General features: G+C 32.7%; 1 protein-coding gene across 2 annotated transcripts in view; it reads right to left on the bottom strand.

Moving 5' to 3' along the window:
* Positions 1–20,661, bottom strand: part of Pgant5 (polypeptide N-acetylgalactosaminyltransferase 5) — a 53,060-nt gene that overhangs the window by 22,403 nt on the left and 9,996 nt on the right. Inside the window, exons 3-6 of one of the 2 annotated variants that reach the window (XM_072533861.1) lie at positions 12,033–12,199; positions 6,577–6,895; positions 5,748–5,925; positions 2,372–2,552 (exon numbers count right to left, since the gene is read on the bottom strand). In XM_072533861.1, the coding sequence (XP_072389962.1) occupies positions 2,372–2,552; positions 5,748–5,925; positions 6,577–6,895; positions 12,033–12,199 (845 nt within the window). The remainder of the gene's footprint in view (positions 1–2,371; positions 2,553–5,747; positions 5,926–6,576; positions 6,896–12,032; positions 12,200–20,661) is intronic. The other variant, XM_072533867.1, reaches the window with a different exon arrangement.

Below are 20,661 nucleotides of genomic sequence, written 5' to 3' on the forward strand. Positions count from 1 at the left end.
AAAATTATTTGTGAAAATGCTGAATGCCATCCTTATATTGTGGTCTATTGCACTGGACAATGACCGGAGCCAGCAACTCAAATTTATTTTTCAATCTTGGCAAAGATTTCAATTAATGTCGCCACCATACAGTCAGGTAGTACTTAGGCGTGAGGGGCAAAGAGATGTAAGTGGGCTGAATTTAACACTGAATTCGTTTTTACCTTAGAGTGAGGTATCTATGGGTGGTTTATAATCAATGTCCAGAGGTAGCTATGAAAAAATGACATCAAAACAATAATATTGTCAGTTAATGTCAAATGTATTTTGTAGAATTGTAAAGCTTTACCGTTTGTGGATTGTACAATGGGTCGAGGTAAAGTTATCGATGAGAAAATTTTTCAATCATTATTAGATTTTTTAATTCTAGAAAATCCAATTCGGAAATCGTGAATATGTTGCAATTGCCACGCTATAGTATAAGAAATATAGTCAGAAGATACAAAACTACAGGTTCGGTCGTCACAAAACCTAAAAAGTACAAAAAAGTAAAATAACCGAAGTAGATCGAAGGGCATTAAGACGCATTATAGGAAAAAATCGACGAGAAAAGTATATGGAGTTAAGCCTTTTATGGAGTGACGTTATTGGAAGACACGTTTCTAGATCAACATGTCACCGAGAGGCCCACAAATTATGATTTGGTCCTTACAAAGTAAGTTTTACAGTTGAAACAATTAGTACGAATTGTTATTTTAGGCTAACGAAAAGCCACTTTTAACATTACAACAAAAGAAAAATAGACTAAGATGGTAAAAAGAGCATAAAGATTGGACTCAGTCGCAATGGGATTCAATGCAATGGAGTGATGAGTCCAGATTTGAAGTGTGTGTTGGAGACAGTAGGAGTCGCGTAATTAGCAGGAAAAATGAAGCTTTCCATCCCGACTGTCTGAGGAGAAAAGTCAAATTTCCTGCATCTGTCATGATCTGGGGCAGCATGTCGTCTAAAGGTGTAATAGGGTTACATTTTATCGATGGAATTGTAAACACGGACAAATATTTGAATATTTTAGAACAATTTCTTTTACCGATTATGGAACACCGTTTAACATCAGCGGAAAATTTTGTCTCACAACAGGACGGCGCAGGTTGTCATACCTCAAAAAAGAGTTTAAAATGGATTGAAGATCATGGCATACCACCTCTGGAATGGGTTTTTAACAATCCCGACTTGTCCCCGATAGAGAATTTATGGCGCGAAATGAAAAAAGCTTTGAGAAAACATCCTGCCAGGTCCGTCAACGAATTGAAGGAAAAATTGCAAGAAATATGGGGTTCGTTTACATTAGAATTTTGTCAGAACTTGGTAAAAACTATTCCTGAAAGATTTGCGGATGTCATTAAAAATAAAGGGGATGTAACTCAATGGTAAACTTTCACATTTTTTGTTTGTTAATGTTACATATTCTATGCGTTTTTTTTTTAATTTATTTTTATTCTGTTTAATCAATAGTTTTCATTACGTTATAAAAAAAATTTTATAATTAGAAAATTCAAAAATTTTACATTAAAACTTCTAAAATTTACGCTGCACTTTTATTTTTGTTCTATAAAATTTAATTTTCTTATCAATCTAACGTTGGGCCAACTGATATGGGAAGGAGCTCGTAAATGTCATAGAAAATTATATGATTTAAATAAATCACTTTATTGCTTAATTTTAATTTATACAGACAAATAAATACATTCCATATTAGATCTGTCGGAATAATTAGATTATTAGTTTTACATAACAAAAATATGTACATATATTTGTTAATTACTAAAAGCTTGATTTAACGCAACGCTGGATTTTCTTACCGTAAGAGTGAGTAAAGTGAATATAAACGAAGCAGTTTTTCATTAAGTTTTCATTAAGTCAAAAATGTATTTTCCCCTATCCTGGCGCGATTTATGACATATTTTTTTAAAATCCACAAGCCCCAACACACAAAAAACTTACCCTAAAGCAGAAATACATAAAATATTATTACCCTGTCAAACATAAAAGCAGTGTTAAAGTTGTCTACTTTTACAAAGCTACTTGTTATTTTATTACGTCAAAGTACCAAAAGATCTATATAAAAAAGCAAAAATTAAACTTGTAAGAATTTACCAACTGCTTTTTTTGAAATCTATAGCAGAAAACGCCATATTATTTCCTCTATAGCAATTTCTTGTCATAGATCTAGTAGTAAAATGATTTAAAAAAACCAGATCAAATTCGAATCCTCATGATCTTGTCTTTTTGGGCATATTAGTGAGATACGAAAAACACAAAAGGAGTTAGTTATCTATTGTATAAGACGTCGTTAATAAACAACACTCCCAAAAAAATTTTCTAGTCAAACCTGGATTCATAGCATAATAGAAATCTCGCCATTCGTCCATCCAGACTTCAGCCACTCTGGCGGCGTTGTGCAGAACTATCTTTGTCACTCCGCCCGGGAAAGTGTAGGGCGACTTGTCTCTAAATACATGACCCACGTGAGAACAAGGGATGATCTCCAAGATGCCTCCGCACTGCCATACCTAGAGAATTTTTATTAGACTTTATTAATAGGTAAAATATCGATTGCGGACTAGGACATCTGTAAATAGGTATTAGTTAAGATTAGTTAAGATAGTTTTTTGTTAGACACAGGGTGGGAACAAAAAAAATGCTTAATTGTAAATTTCCGATTCAAATAAAGAAATTAAGTGGATTTATTAGCAAAATTAATAACATGTTTTTCATTGGTTGAAAAAACAACAAAAATTAAAAAAACTACGACATTGTCGTAGTTTTAGAAAAATGTGCACATAACCAGCAAATTAAATTAATTAATTATTATTTTCTATTGGATTAAAATCACAATTTATTGATCATATTAAGAAATAAATTTTATTTACATTTGCTTTGACGTTTCAGGTTGACTAGTAGATTGTGCTCAGTGTATTTATCGTGATCGTTTATGATTAAAAATGGATTCAAATAACGACGAATTTATCTGCATCATCATCTGATAATTATATACCTCCAGAACAACACTCGTCTGCAGAATCGGAAAGGTAAGTTTAAGTAGTTATGAATTTGATCAATTTATTTATTCTAACCTAATTTTCAATAGTGTGCTTTGTCAAGAGTTCGTAAATATAAGATTGTTTATTAATTTTTACGATGTAATTAGGGGTTGCATTACATTGGTGACAAGGCGTTGTTGAAAGATCTATTTATAATATTTATATTTAGATATTTTTAATATAGAATAGAAGACCGGCGTTTACTATAAATCATTGAGTAAATGTGAATTAGGTTGTTTGCATACGTTTTTATCTTAAAATTTGTGTGGCGCTTTCGACACCGAACCTTAATTATGTTTATTGTTTACATTGGACACCCCACAAGAATAAGGAGAACAATCTGCAGCTACCCCTATAATGCTTCCAACTGCGAGTATGCATCCACAATTATAACCAAACGAAAATCGCTGAAGAAAACGTGCTAAAAATCAAGACTGTTGGATAAAGAACACTAGAAAACGTCTGAGGAATAAAGGTCGTGGCATATTATCATGCACGTTGCGTTTCCAGCACAAAGCGTTTAGTTTCCAAAAAATATCATTTAAATGGTTTTAAATATGAACAACGCACACTGGCCGGAACATAGCGTTTCAGGCACTTAACGCTTCCGTTCAGTATATTCGAAAACAATATTTTACTGATGCCGACGGCTACGTAACGAGCCGTAACCGGTTGGTAAGGATAATGTGCATTAGATGTTCGTCGTTTTCCCCTTGTTTATTTAGGTATTTGTTTGATTTTGATACAGAGTATGTATTTAAAAAAATAAGTTTCGAGGCTATTTTGTCATTTATGCATGTGTTTTTATTGCTTTGTGACAATTAATCACGGAAGTGATAAACAATTAGGACTTTTGTACGGAAGTGATACCTCTTCTTTCCAAAAATAGTTTTTGGTTTGATATGTACTTCTCGTTAAATGTAGTATTTTGTTTTTTAACTGAAGGTGAAATTAAATTTAAAACATATTTAAACTGAATCCTATTCATTCTAAAATATCCATAATATTTTTCATCGTCATCAATTAATTCTCTGTATAAAGTCCAGTATTCACATTCCTTCTTCCTTTCTTTTAGCAAACCTTCTTTTTAACACAGTTTTTCATTCTTCATCGTTAAGTAGAAGAGCAATTGCACATAATTTTTGTCGAGAAAATCGAGAACATATCTTCACCGAACCAAACTGAAACGTTCTATGTATGAAAATGTGAACGCGCAGCCCAATTCCTGGAGTGGAAACGCTACGTGCCCGAAACGCTACGTGCCCGAAACGCTACGTGCACGATAATATGCCGCGACCTTAAAGGCGAAGCGTATCGTTCAGTTACAGGCAAAAATTTACCGAAAAAAATTTTCACAAACATATACTGTGGTTGCAAAAAGAGGAAAGGAAACTTATATTTTAATCTTTCTGGAATTTGAACGACTGTTCTAAACAGAATATTTATATTCGGAGCTCTGTGTCGGCTGTGAATGTGAAACGTAAACGAACCAGGGATGGAACCGGTTAATGCAAAAACAATGTCATACGAATACATCTTACGAGATGGTAGCAAATCTGAAAAGGTTTGTAAAAAGTACTTCCTAGGCACGTTCCACCTTACGCACGGTAGAGTTTATTGGTCTTTCAAAGCTAGTCCTTTTTCCTAGGTAGGTAGGTAGTTTCTGAGCTAGTCGATTAATAAAATTGGCATCCCAAGTGTCTTTTTATCGTTACACGATTGAGATTTCATTTTATTGTTAAACGATTGTAGCATACATTGCTATTTTGTTACAACAGTTTGAAAATGAGAGATATGAATATGATAATAGTCGAAAATGAAGGTAATATATTTTTTATTGCAAAAAGGAAGGAAACGACAGCATGTAAGGATATTTATTTACGGAATAACGAATATATTTCTTTGTTTAATGATAAAAAAGCTAATTACTGTAGAAATTATTACATGCCATGCATCGTTAAAACTGGTGCATGCATTTTATCAGCAAATTTGGAATTTTTTTGAATAATATATATAGATAGTTAAATATTTCTGCGTTTCTGATAATTTTTTACAGTTACGTATGAATTATTTAGAATTTTTAACCGATATTTTTGTTTTATGGGAATAGAAATTTTGATAAAGGTGTTTCAGTACCTACAACATTTGCACTAGTTTGAAGCCTAAAACAACAATAAAGTGAACAATACGGAAACGCGATGAAAAAAATTAGCAATAAAATGATTTCTTTTAAAGCTTGTGGATTAGAAATGCTGTATGGCGGTGTTCTTAACACGATTTAAGTCATATAAAGTTACTAAATTAGTCAAAGCAAACATTTTCAACAAGAAACACTATAATTTAATAAAGAATAATGAAATATCTGTAATGAAACACTTAACATCCACATAATTTACTGTGTTTAAATGGTAGCATTATAATTTTTGAGCATTTTTTCTTCTTTGTTGATATTGATTATCTTTCTGAATTCCATTTTGACATAATACTCATATTGTTCTTATTTAAGTATCTCTGAGGTATACACTGCCTCTAGTTGATACAAGTTGTAAAAACATTGTCGTTGTCTGTTAGCTACTATAAACAAAAAAACAATCAATATCAAACGACAAATTCGTTAAATAATCAAACAGCACACTACTATTTTAATTATCTAAAATACTTTACCCTGAAACTCATCTCCAAGTTTTCTCCTCCCCAAATATCCATTCCTTCGTCATAAGACCCTAACTCGTAGAAGTAGTCCTTGTCGATAGAAAACAGACCTCCTGCCATGGTTGGCGTTCTTAAGGGAGCTGTCCGATCACCTCCTCTTCGATCCATTTCTCTTTGCGGCACACGGTACCTAAAAAATTGATATAGATGTAAAATGTTGGATATAATTTATAAAGACTTAACCAAATTAGTTTTTGGTTACGGCTATCATCATCATCAAGGCCTTTCATTGGCTTGCGTTATAATTTTCTTCCACTTATTTCGATCTGTGCATAAGTTCCTCAAGTTTCTTACTTCCAGGATTCTGATATCTCTTATGACCTGGTCCTCCCTTGGTCTTTTAGTTTCTGGCTTCGACCTGGTAACCTTCTTAATCAGTAGATCGTTTTTCCTTCTCTCTATGTATCCCAACCATCTCAGTTTCTCCGCTTTAGGTGCACTGCACGTTATCCTGTATCGATACTGCTTGCTATGTATATATTTTTTTTATTTATAACTACTATTTTTCTATTTTTCGTGGAAGCGAAATTATTTTCACGTATTATTACTTACACACACTGTTACCAAGTCGGATTACGGCTATAAACAAACAATATGTCAGGAAAAAAAACAATTGGAAACGTCTCAAAAAAGATCTTACTGTATAAAATATATTACACAGTAGGCATTTACTTTTTGCAGACTATTCCAAACAAACTGGTCTGTTGTATAAGTAACACTTAACCCATTAGGACATTGAAAAGTGTAATAAGATCAAATACTGTAAATAAAACTTGCTTACCATCTAAAATTCAATTTCCAATTGAATCCACCCCAAGTCATATCGGATGCGGTGATATACTCGAAAGTTTCGTCAGAAATGACGTCGATTATGGGACAGACCACTGTCTTGCGATCTTCCACTATTCTCGCCAACAACGGTTCCAGCCATCCTTCCGTGCATTCGCAATGAGCGTCCAGAAAAGTGATGACTTGTCCTTTGACGTGCTTGGCACCTAATAACCGAGCTCTTATCAAACCAGACCGACGCTCTGTACGGAGAACGTGAACGGGCACTGGAAGCTTTGCGACATAGTCCTCTAGTTTCTTGCCTAGATGCTCTAAACAGGAAAAAATAACAGAATTTAAAAATTTTTATTGTATCTATACAAAAATGCACATGTCTAATGTCGCATCAATACAGATTATGTTGATTTTAAAGGAAACTTGTAAGAAGATAATTACAATAGAATAATAATAATATAATAGAAATACAATAGATAATAGAAATAAACTATATAATCATAGAGCACAAATTAGAGAGATAAATAAAATTCAAAGGAAGGGTATAATCTTGAATAAACATAATTTGACAAACGAATTTTTACAAAAAATAGGAACATAAGATATTTTACCATGTAACGTTATAAAAGTCACATGTTTGTTATGTTTCTTTAAATAATTATTTGATTTCAATTTCTTTTGATTTCATTTTACTATTTTTTTTTCCAAAAATAGTTGCTCAACCCATCTATTTACTAAATATTCTGTCATCTAAATTCCAATTTTCATTTTCACTAAATATTCTAATTCCTTTATTCAGACCCTATTATGTTCTATGAAATAATAAAACATATATATTATTGTAAATAAATAAAGGCAGAGAATGCAGATGCATATATGCATCTTGGATATATATTTGTAAGCTTTTGTAAAGAGTGCATCTGAGATTAACAGCGAGGTACAAGAAATATTTGGAAGAAGTCGAGAATTTGTAGTTCCTAGAAAATGGTAAAGTACTTACGACTGAAAATTTGAAGACGTTGAAATGAAGGAAGAGAAGGAAGATTTGTCTCTTGGTATTCGTACTATTCTATTTTCTGTCATTCATTCGATGTGTTGATTCCATTCCACTTTTCTTATTTTGGTCCACGCGTTTATTTCCTCTATACCACATCTCGCTCGTATTTCCTCACTTCTTACTCTGTCTCTTAGAGTTTGGTTTGTTATTTTTTGTAAGACTTTCATTTCTGTTGTTTCCAGTAGTCTTTGTGTTTTTGCCGTATCTGCTTTTGTTTCCGCTGTGTACGTCATTATGCGTCTGATTATTGATTTATATATCCTGGTTTTCGTTTCCGTTGTGAGGTATTTGTTTTCTCCAGATTGTGTTGTTGAGACATCCTGCTGCTCTGTTTGCCATGTTCACTTGTTTTTGTACTTCTTCTTCCACTTTTCCGTAGCTTGACAGTTTTATTTTTAAGTATTCAGTTTTTATCACTTACATCGTTTACATCGTCTCGGTCCGCTGATATCACTATCGCTTTAGTTTTCTCTGTTAAGATCTCCATGTTGTATATGAGCGCCGTATCTTCGAATTCTTTAATTAATCTTTGTAGGTCATCTTCATTTTCGGCTGTTATTATGGCGTCGTCGGCGTAGCATATTTTTTTTTCCTTTTCTCCCATTCTATATCCTCTTCTTTTTTTAACTTTCTTTATGATTTCATCCATTATCAGATTAAATATTAATGAGTTCAGCGAATCTCCTTGTCTAATGCCAGTTTCATATTTGATAGGTTGCGATAGTTTTCCTTTACATCTTACCATAGCTATGTTATCTTTATATATATTCTTAACGGTTTTTACTAAATCCACTGATATTCCCTTTTCATATAATAAATGTAACGCGTCCCGAATTCTCACTCTATCAAACGCTTTCTTCAAATCTATCAGACATATGCTGGTTTGTTGTATTCCAGCGACTTTTCTTTTATTTGTCTTATTAGAAAAACTGCATCCGTGCATGATCTTCCTGTCCGAAATCCTTGCTGTTCCTCTTGTAGAGATATTCGTTCGTTTATTTTTGTCGCTATTATTCGTTTGTCGATATTTGTTTTGACCGATGAAAATGAAGGAATGTGATAGATGGAAGGGGATGTGGAGCCAAGAGAATTTTTGGCAAAGAAAAAAAAAAGGCAGTGGATTCCCTATAGCTGAAAGGAGCAGTTGTGTGCATAAAAAAAAACAAAAAGGAAAAAAGTGTCGGTTTTCTTTAACCTAAGCCTTGCAGGCATCCGTTAAAGTAAAAAGTAATTTTTTTGAGTAAAAAATAAATTCAGTGATAAGTGATAGCAGTTGTAAGTACTCAAATGATAGTATCCGACATCATAAATGAAAATTGTTCCTAGGTATACAGATATACCTATATTTCTTTCTCACAATATTCTCCGTTTCGAGGATTTCGGCTTTTGGGCTCCATCGAAGTCCACATAAAGACTCCAGTGTAATTTGGCATAAACTTTGACATAAAAAATTTCGTAATTTTTTAAAATTATTTCTTGCAACCAGTTATAATTCATTATTGTATCTATACTGGGTAACTTTCTATTTTAAAATAACTTGCGGTATTTTTTATATTCTTTTTACATTTATTTATATACTGGTTTCATAGAATTGTTTGTTTTTACATTTTGTTCTAGTATTAAAAATTTGTGTTTATTTCTTTGGTATAAACAATTTTTCTTAATATACGGTTATATTTTATTTATCCACGAGCTTCCTCTGAGTATTGGTTTTGCATTTTTGTGATTGGATGACGTAAAACCCTGAGATTATTTATCAATTTGAGCTAGTCTTTAAAAAAAATTAATAAAGCTTTGATTCACTGATAGTTGAAAATAAATATAATTTTTTTTAAATAACTATATTAAGAACGTAAGTAGAATAAAAACAATATAAATTTCTATGCCTCACTTCAATAGACGGTATACCTGTCATTTGGCAACTCTGCCCTGTCATGTCACTTCAATGCTGAAGTATGGATAATTCAATAGAAAGGGAGATTAGATTTTATAATTCTAGAGTCTTTTGCTTATTTAAGTTTTATCCTTGTATCTTCAGTTCCTTAACTTTTCCTCGTCACCCCGTATCATTTTTATCTCTTAATCGTATTGATAAATTTATCCATCTCCTTTCAGCGCTTCGATGGCTCATTTAAGTTATTATTTCAACAAATAGTTCAATATATAAAAAATATAATAGTGGCTGCAGCTGGCCAATTCATTACACAGTCCAGGGAACCTGCAACCGCCGAAGAAACAAAACGTCTGTGACCACTGATTTTAATTTCTTGCTCTGATTTATCTGTGAACTTGTTAAACGGATATTTACGTTGAATGACGTGACTGCGAATTTGAGACTTTAAAAAATAAGAGGATAGAAACCGGTGGGACGTTACACAAGGGTAGCAGCGTGAAAAAGGATGAAAATTACATTGACAGCTTTATGAAGAAACTAAAAGTACAGTTACAGTAGGAAATATAAGCAAAGTTACAGTTATGTAACACTTTTATTTCTTACTAGAGATAGTTAAATTAATGCGCATCGCTAAGTTTTTGTATCATTTATTTAGGATTAATAATTGTTGAAAAAATTGTTAGTCGTAGCCCTTGAAGTCTAAGATCCTACTGCAGGATCACTACGTTCATAACGTAGTTAATCAAACTCATATTTTTACATACATTTCAAAATTAGGAGAATACATTGAAAATAGTCCAAAAGTAGTCGCAAATATTTTTAGTTAAATTAGTAGTAATTAGTTTTTGAACAAAAATGTTATTTCTTTCATTTAATTATTTATAAAGCTGGTTCCTAAAAAATGATATGACTCTTCAATCATATTTTGTAGAGAATTGAGCAGTTTATTTTGAAGGATACTTATTACTTACATACTATCACTGTAACGGCCAAATCTTAAAATTTGTCAGATAACTTATTCTGTTCAACCTCAAAAAATAGCTCCACATGCTAGAAAAAAAAACTAAAAGCAAGAATTGTAACGAAATTAGAAGATGGTTGGTCACTATCTGCCGTAGCGAACCATTTTAATGTAAGCAGAACAGTTTTTAATATTAATAAAAGATGGAGAGAACAAGAAACTCTCGAAAGCAAGCAATGTTCTGGAAGACCAAACATATCTACCGCTCATGAAGATCGTACGCTTTTGAAGAGATTAGAAGAGAATACTTTTGAAGATGCGAAAACTGCAAGAATTATGACACAGTTTCCGGAAGGAAAGACAACAACTTAAAGGCGCAGAATTAGAGCATCGCGTCTTAGGTACCGAACTGCAGCAAAAAAACAAGCTCTTACACCACAACAGAAGCAATCAAGACTTATATTTGCTTTAAACCATCAGCTACAAAATCAAGATTTTTGGGATAGGGTAATATTTACAGATGAAAAAAATCTTCTAAAAAGGGCAAAATTGGGGTGTATAGACCAAATAATATATTTAATCCTCTACATGTTGATCAATATCGAGCAGCTGGTCATTTTAGCGCCAATGTATGGGGATGGAATTCATCTAGAGGAATGGGAATGGTATGGCGTATTGATGGCAGGTTTGTTGGGCAGACTTATCTGAACATTCTGGAAAACGTCATGTTTCCCAGTGTGGAACAGTTGTATCCAGAAAATAATTTTATCCTCCAACAAGATAATTGTCCTGTTCACACTGCAAATATAATAAACCAGTGGCTCCACAATAACAACATCCAAACGTTACCATGGCCCAGCTTCAGTCCAGATTTAAACGCAATAAAGAATGTGTCGGGGTTATTATAAAACAGTTGTATCAGCGTAATTTTATACCTCAAAATGCTGAAGAGCTGTGGCACGGTATACAACAGGTTTGGGAAGAACTCTCTGATTCACGCATATGGACCGAAGACTACAAGCTGTTATCAATGCTGATGGAGATATTACAAAATATTGTATGTATATTACAAATACACTGCTCAAAATGATCAAATCTTACTAAGAATCGTATCAGTTTATTTAGGAACCAGCTGTATATGCATTTTTATGTCAAATAAAGCTAATTTTTTTTCTTAATATGATGATAAGGTTACCTGAGAAAAACTAATCAGCGCTTAAAAACGTCAAGTATCAAACATAAAATAAAATAGAGCTAGCGCGCAACGCCACTGGTTTGAAGTGTCAGTTGTGTGAGTTTTTAAAGCATGCGTCGATAGATATATAATAATAATACATATTATCACTTATCAAACCAGTGTTGTTGTGCGCTAACTCTATTTTACTGTATCTTTGGTATCTCGCGTTTTTAACAGCTGGTAAATTTATGAAAAAATGTGAGTTTGATTAAGTAACTACGTTATGAAAATAGTGATCTTACAGTGGAATCTTGTACTTTAAATATACGTTATTAAATGGAAAAACATTATAGCCAAATACTTACTTCCTTCACTGGCGTCATCTACGAGGATGATCTCCTTCAAGAGAGGTCTGGGCGATCTGTTAATCACACTCCATACTGTTCGTAGCAGAGTAGACCAGGCTTCGTTGTGAAAAACTATAACAATTGACGTTGTAGGAAGAAGATTGGGATAAGTTTTACTACGGCATCTGAAAAAATAAAAAAAAATGATTAAGTACTATGTTTTATGCTAATACACTGCGCGTCACGAAAAAGAGTCCACCTAAAATTTTTGCCATTTTTTAATTTTTACGAATCATACCACAAAGTGATTGTCATTAGATGTTTTTGTAATGTTTAAGAATATGTTCTAAAGCAGTATGCAATAGTACCACCTCTATTGTGAATTACACTCCTCATTCGATTTGGCACTGAATTGATCAAATTCTGGATGTCGTTTTGGGGGAAAAGCTTCCCATTCTTCCATGAGCGCCAATCGAAGCTGCTCACGATTTATTGGAGCAGGTATTCTGTTTCTTACCCGTCGTTTAAGGTGTTCCCAAACATGTTCAATCGGGTTCAAATCTGAACTTTGAGCCGGCCAGTTCATTTGTGGCACACCGACAGTTTCCAGATATTGCGTATTACCATCCTAGATACGTGTGGCCGCGCGTTGTCTTGCATAAAAATAAAGTTTTGGACAAACCCAGCAAAAGGCATTACATGCTCATCTAGAATTTCGGTAATGTATCAGTGTGCATTCAAGGCTCCTCTATCAATAAATACGAGATCAGTACGACCCCCGAATGAAATGTCTGTCCAAAACATTACCGAACCTTCTCCAAAAGCAACACGTACTCGTCGAATACAAGCAGCATATCGTTCCCCACGTCTTCTGTATGTTTTGATACGACCATCTGAGCCATAAAGAACCATCCTGGATTCATCACTAAACAAAACATTTTTCCAATCTTCTATCATCCAATGCTCGTGGTCTCTAGGAAACTGTAGTCGGCGTTGTCGATGTGCTGCTGTTAACAAAGGTCCTGTTGCTGGACAGCGAGCCCTTAGACCAAATTCCCTCAACCTTATTCTCACGGTAGAAGTGCTTAAAGTCCACCCGTGAGCATTTTGAAAACGGTTTTGGATTGATCTAGCCGTAAAGAACTGATTTTGCAAAGAAGTCCGTTGTAAAGAACGGTCTTCTCTGGCCGTCGTGATTCTTCTCGGGCCTGATCCTGGTCGTCCTTCGTGAGATCCAGTCTCTACGAATCGTTGGTAAATTTTTTTGCAAGCTGTCTGGCCACTTCTCTTTGACTCATTCCATTACCAATCAAAGTAACAATTTGAACAGATCTAGCAAATTTCTCAACCATAAAGTCGTAAAACTGATATCAATTCTGCAAACTTATTACCCTTAACTGACCTGTCGGCACGGTTTGTCGGCGCCTAAAAGACGCTAAAAGTGTTTCTGCATTGTGGGAATTTGGTTACAACAGAATAAATTATATAAACTTAATTATTGAAAAAGTCTTACAAAATTCTAGGTGGCCTCTTTTTCGTGACGCGCAGTGTATGAAACTGAACTGACAAGAAGGTAAAAGGACTTTTTATCCTATCGGGACTTTAAATTGGCTGAAATATGTAATTAAACAGAAAGGCTCTTGGCAATCCAGGTTGGAAGGTTGGGAAGGAGGCCAACAACGTAAAAATTATACGTTAGGAAACATATAATTAGAAATCCAGCTCGAAATATCCTACCGAGCTGTAGAACTAGAGTTTCTGAAACTGTTTTCTTGTGCCATGTCTACATTAAATATTATATTTATATGTTAATAAGCCATAATTGATTGTATTGATAATTATATTTCACATATAATATAAGTGGCTTAATCTAGTAGTAATCTATGGTAAAAAACTGCTGGTAATAAACATCAATAAAACGAAATATATAAAAATAATGAGGGATCTAAGGTTCCTAACAAAAATAAACCGCAGAATTTTCACGACCAACAGGTCGTGGGCCCAATACCTTTTTCAATCCTCAAATATATCGAAAAATATAAAGATAAACTGTTTTTTACGACAGCCCTTGCTCTGTGCCTGATCGAACATAAGGTCGGCGCTCGATGAAGATCTACGGCTGTTTTGGGGTAGAGATTCCACTGGATCTGAATTCGAAGTTATGGAGATATTGTTACAGTATTTAAAATTTTTATTATATCTACAGGATTAACGATATAATGTTTTATTATGTATTCTGACAGGTTTTACGGTTGTCGATCAAATTGTTAGTATCGCTAAAACTGAATTAAGATTATCGTAAGTCGTAAATAAAATGGAATATCATTTTAAAAATCGTAAAATTGAATTGCCTGAATTAGAAAATACGTATTAATCATAATCTATTATGGCTTTTATAAGTATAATAACCTACGCCTACAGAAGATAAGCAACGGTATTAAAAAATATATAACACTCTAAATCTAAATGCATATAAATAGCTTTGACGAAAACCAAAATCTCAGACAGTGGCACTTACGGTATTAAATATTTGTTTAGTTTATTTTTTGTATGAATGACAAAATGTTAAGAACACTGAAGTATCACGTAAATACAATCATAAGAGAAGATCACTACTAAAGATAAGATCTTAAAAATATGCTGAATTAAAATGGAAGGGAGACATTTGTCTAACGATGAATGACAAAACAAGTGCACAACTGATGACGAAAATATTGAAGTGGAAAATAAAAAAATGAAGAAAAACAAATCATAAAAAATATGTAAATATTCATTGAAAGATACACTGAATAATGAAAGATTTCATTCCTCAACATATCAGGTATATTTCGGAAAGTATCTAATTCATAAAAACTCAAAGCTGTTTCATCACACTTTTAATGCGATATTTCCGTCTTTTTATCAACAAAAGTTATCGAAAAAACATTTTCGATAACTTCTAGTGGTTTGGGTGCGATAAAGAAGACTGTTGCAATAACAAAGTGATAAAGAAACACAGAAACTGATTAAGCGTTTCAAAATTACTTATGAAACTAAAAATACTGAACTTTATTAAGAAGTCTACTGAATGGATCTGCATACGAGCGGTTGTTATGTAAGTATTGATATGGCAATTTCAAATTTGACAACGGCATCAAAATGTTTAATAGAATCGGACATATGCTCCGATCACAACCCGGTTATTTTGTCGACAAGAGTGAAATTAAAGACTGTCAAGAGCCCTAGTTCCAAGAAAATTATGGATACAAGGCGGCTCAAACAAGAAAACGCATATGTGGAATCGAAATTTATAATTAATAAGAACTTAAGAAAAGTTAAAAAAAAACTCTAGCTATTGGTCATACATGGGGAAAATGTTAGAAAAGAAACTCTCAAACTACTTGGAGAAAAAAGAAAACCTTGGATGAGAGCCGAAATTCTTGAACTTGTGGAAGAAAGAAAAAAAACATAAAACAAAAGAGATGAATAAAAGAAATAAATTCAGGAAAACATCAGAAAGAAAATTCGAGAGGCAAAAGAGAGGTCGCTCACCGGAATATGCAACGAAATAGAAGATCTAGGTAAAAAGTATGAAAGCTGTAATTTACAAAAAAAACGACGCACTTGTGGCACTTAAGGAGTGCCGACAGAAGTGAATACTTCTTTTAAGGCGTTATTACTATATGTGGGTTAATGAACCATGAATGAGCACCAATATTGCCGTTTAAAGAGCAAAGTTCCTTCGTACATATGGAAAATCTTAATAAAATGAATCCAACAGACCTTGTTTTTTGAACGAAACGGTAATTTATTCAAAGGGAAATTAAACAATTTCCTGGTAAGATACCAATGTTAAAAGTGTGCGTAAATTAGAAGGGTAAGATGGTAAATATTTTATAATGATTCACGCTGGTTCATCGAGAGGATTTGTTACTGCAACAAGTTTATTTAGTTTCAATCTAAGATTTAGATCAAGTATGGCGCAAAACGCACAAAACCTGAATTATTACAAATTGCAAAAATGAACAGAAAACAGAATGTAAATTGACAAAAGCCTATCTATCTGAAAGACCATATTATTCAGTAGAAGAGTTTCTGAACGAATAACTAAGAAATTACAGTACGTTTAAATACAAGCAACTAAAGTATTTTTATATATATTTGGGTATCACATGCAGCAACTTAAACTTCCTAAGGTTTTATTATGCAATTTGCAATTTAGTTAAATTTTGCAATGGATTGTATATTTTATTATCTTTTATTTTGTGATATTGAATTTTAGTAAATTTTAATTGTTATTGTTATTTGTTTGACGTTTTGTAAGCTTTGTCCATAAAATTGTATAATTTTCAGTGACAATGAAGCATATTTCTATTATATTCTAAATTTTACTAAACTAATGTAACACAGAAATTTGGGAAAAATGTGTGAAACATACTCATGAAATTGCTAAAAGTGGTACTTATATCCGAGAAAAAAATATGGTTGACATTAACATTAAACCTATCATAATGTAATACACTGGTAATAATGAGTAGCTCAGATTCTGACAGTGAAGAAATTCTAAATTTATGATTATCGATGCTTAAAATAAATAAATATTTAAAATAAATTGTTTTTTTACCCAGCTCAAAAATTTCCTATTTATCAATTTATTTATTATACATAGATTTATTATTTGAATTTTATTGTGTTAATTTTTGTATGTACATTTTTCATTCAACTTCGTTTGATAACCCGTTACTTACATACCCGTTACGAGGCTCAAAGCTCTTCGATCAATCTCCTCAACAGTAGTAAAAACAAAGTGATTAATTACTTCTGAAAACCGTATTTAACACTGAATAAACAAAAATATCAAAATGATGGAGCCCTAAAGTAGATTTCTATTCAGTTTTTTAGATAACCCATACATTTGCTTATATGCAACGAAAACACTTTTATTTCTGATTACTAAGGTTTAAATATTTATTTACTGTATATGTTATAGATGTTAATCGACAACCTGTAGGTTTCCAAAAATTGGAAAATCACGTTCACAAATAGGTATATACCCAGTTTTCAAAGTGGCAGTGCAATAGATGAAATAAAAGAGAAGTATAAAAACGTCCATTGTAATATTGGCCATTTTCTAATTCTTATATAAATCGTTTGATATATTAATAAAATTTTATCGATCAATTTTAAACGTCAAATGAAAATTTAACAAAATATACTTCAAATACATCTTTAAATAACGATTTTATTAAAATTATTGATGTAATTCGACTATGAATACTTGGGTCAATAATGTAATTATTTGTGGGTCAATACACTGTATAACTTTAATTGAAAATACCAAGCATCAGCAGTTAAAACAATTTATTTAATAATAAGGATTTGCTTACAAAATATGCCCCAATTTATTTATTTGACCTTGTTTTTTTCTTGGTAAAAGATAAAGTAAGCAATACCTGTAACATAAACAAAAAAATAGATCGTTTCACAATGTAAAATAAATTAAAAATTAAAAAATATTAACAAACATGAATTATTGACTTTTTATCTAAATAATTTTATTAATATGTTAAAGTTCGACATTATACTCCAGTTATTAAAGACGAAAATGACACTAAACCTCTAATCATAGAGTTTTGCTGAGAATGTTAATTTTAGGACCTCTAAAAATACGCCAAAAAGTTTACTACTCCTACTACCCCCGAACCCCTCGGCTTTCTCCTAAAACCACCTACCCCTCAAGTAGGAGGGAAAAACGGAAAAAATTGATTTTCCAAGAATCTGTATCGTAGAAAAAAAATGTTTTAAACAAGAAATGTAGCTGCGATAATTTTGAACTAATGTTTATTGGTTTTTCTTTCTCTCAGAAACAACGCTTGAAGTGACTGGAGATTTTGAATGTCTAGTTATACGTGCGATATCAATTTTTTTTAAAATTGGTATCAACTTTCGTCGTAAAAATTCGATATACGAGCCCCTTCCCATATCAGTTGGCCCATCTATGGAATTTGCAGTTTAAGTCGATTACCATAAACAAATTATACTCTACATGTTTTTATAATATGTTTTCATATTAATGAATATGGCATTTTTATTAATACTTATTAAAAACATTACCCTTATGGTTTTTTATTTACTTTCAACAATAAAACAAAATTCACTAAACCCTGGTTATGCATTTACTTTATCGATGAGAAAATTTGTTCAATCATTATTAGATTTTTAATTCTGGAAAATCCAATTCGAAAATCGCGAATATGTTGCAACTGTCACGCTATAGTGTAAGAAATATAGTCAAAAGCAGTAGGCGCACCTAGAATTTTCCTGTGGGGGGTTTAGGTTGGGCACCGAAATTTTTGTTATGCTACCTCCATTTTGAGTCCTTAAAATTTGTGTCGGAATAGTGCCCTGGAGGGGGGGGGGTTATCCCCCAATCCACCTCACCCCCTGGGTGCGCCACTTAGAAGATACAAAACTGCAGGTTCGGTCGTCACAAAACCTAGAAAAGTACGAAAAAGTAAAATAATCGAAGCAGATCGAAGGTCATTAAGACGCATTATAGTGAAAAATCGACGAGCAAATTATATGGAGTTAAGCCTTTTATGGAGTGACGTTATTGGAAGACACGTTTCTAGATCAACCTGTCACCGAGAGGCCCACAAATTAGGATTTGATACTAACAAAGTAAGTTTTATAGTTGAAAAAATTAGTACGGATTGTTTTTAATAAATTTTATTTTATTTTAGGCTAAGGAAAAGCCACTTTTAACATTACAACAAAAGAAAAATAGACTAAGATGGTCAAAAGAGCATAAAGATTGGACTCAGTCGCAATGTGATTCAATACAATGGAGTGATGAGTCCAGATTTGAAGTGTGTGTTGGAGACAGTAGGTCATTCGTCATTCCCAGTAAAAATGAAGCTTTCCATCACGACTGTCTGAAGAGAAAAGTCAAATTTCCTGCATCTGTCATGATCTAAGACAGCTTATCGTCTAAAGGTGTGGGAAAGTTACATTTTATCGATGGGATTGTAAACACGGACAAATATTTGAATATTTTAGAAGAATCTCTTTTACCGAGTATGGAACACCGTTGAACATCAGCGGAAAATTTTGTCTTCCAACAGGACGAAGCAGGTTGTCATACCTCAAAAAAGAGTTTAAAATGGACTGAAGGCATACCACTTCTGGAATGGGTTTCTAACAGTCCCGACTTGTCCCCGATAGAGAATTTGTGGCGCGAAATGAAAAAAGCTTTGAGAAAACATCCTGCCAGGTCCATCAACGAATTTTAAGGAAAAATTGCAAGAAAGAGGGGATTCGTTTACATTAGAATTTTATCAGAACTTGGTAAAAACTATTCCTCAAAGAATTGTGGATGTCATTAAAAATAAAGGGGATGTAACTCAGTGGTAAACTTTCACATTTTTTTTTGTTAATATTACATATTCTATGCGTTTTTTTAAATTTATTATTATTCTGTTTAATCAAAAGTTTTCATTACGTTATAAAATATTTTCTATAATTAGGAAATTCAAAAATGTTGTTCGATGCATTAAAACTTGTCCCAACTAATATGGGAAGGGGCTCGTACACACATCAAAAATGTATAAGGAACACAATTTTTTTTTTATCTCATATATACATCAGATTTTATTGTATTGTAAAAAGTGACATACCGTTATAATGTCTGATTAAGATAAGCGCGCTCTGGGTCGGAACGGTACGATACAGACAGTACGCACGCTCAGTACATTTTTAGGGGACTGAACGCACTGATTCGGTCGGTAGGAACAGATCTCTTCCGAGCTTTGTGCTAAGAGTGTTGGAAGAAGAGTTGCTGAGTCTTGGCAAAAAATGTTAAGAAGAAATTATTGTAAATTTCATGTTAATGGGAAAAGAAGAAGTAAAGGCAAAAAGTGAAAGGAAAGCCAGATTTGGGATTCGAAAAATAAATAGTAAGAGATTGAAACTAGGGGAGTTTCATACTCTATTTCCAAGTTCTTCCAGTATTTTCAGGAAATATATCCAGAGGATGACCCACATGAAATTCGAAGAATTCGGAGAATTCATCTCAACTTCAGTTTAATATGATTCCTCCATGATGAAATAATCAAACAAAACTCCACCGTACATCGTAGAATCCGTTCAATGTGCTCCGATCATTAAATTATTTGCAAATTTAATTCGTAAACACACACTATTTACAAAATCACTCAAGCCGGTCCTGTTTAAACTACCGAATGAAACAATATTACTTCCTAAACCGGTGTTTGACACAATTAGTAAGTTAATACATTCACTAAACAAGTTCCGAATTTTTTCGTATATATGGGTACTGTTAAATAGATACAATTTCAGCAATAATAGGTCAGAGTTTAAAAAAATCTTATACCTACAGGTTTTTAAAGGTTCTAACTCTAACTTCTAAAAGGTATAAGTATTATGAAATTATAATGGATAGAATGATGACAAATCCTTGAACACGTACAACTGATTTTTTTAACAATCATTAAAAGTTTAAAAATCATTTTTTGCCTATAAAACATTTTATAGAAAAATGGTTCAAATAAGTTGCAGATCTTAAAAAGGTCTTTAATTTGTGAGTTTCTAAATTAAAATATATAAACAATTGGCCGAAATAATTGCAAAAACCCCTTAAACCTTTTTG

Source organism: Diabrotica undecimpunctata, chromosome 1 (genome assembly GCF_040954645.1).
Source record: "Diabrotica undecimpunctata isolate CICGRU chromosome 1, icDiaUnde3, whole genome shotgun sequence".
NCBI lineage: Eukaryota > Metazoa > Arthropoda > Insecta > Coleoptera > Chrysomelidae > Diabrotica > Diabrotica undecimpunctata.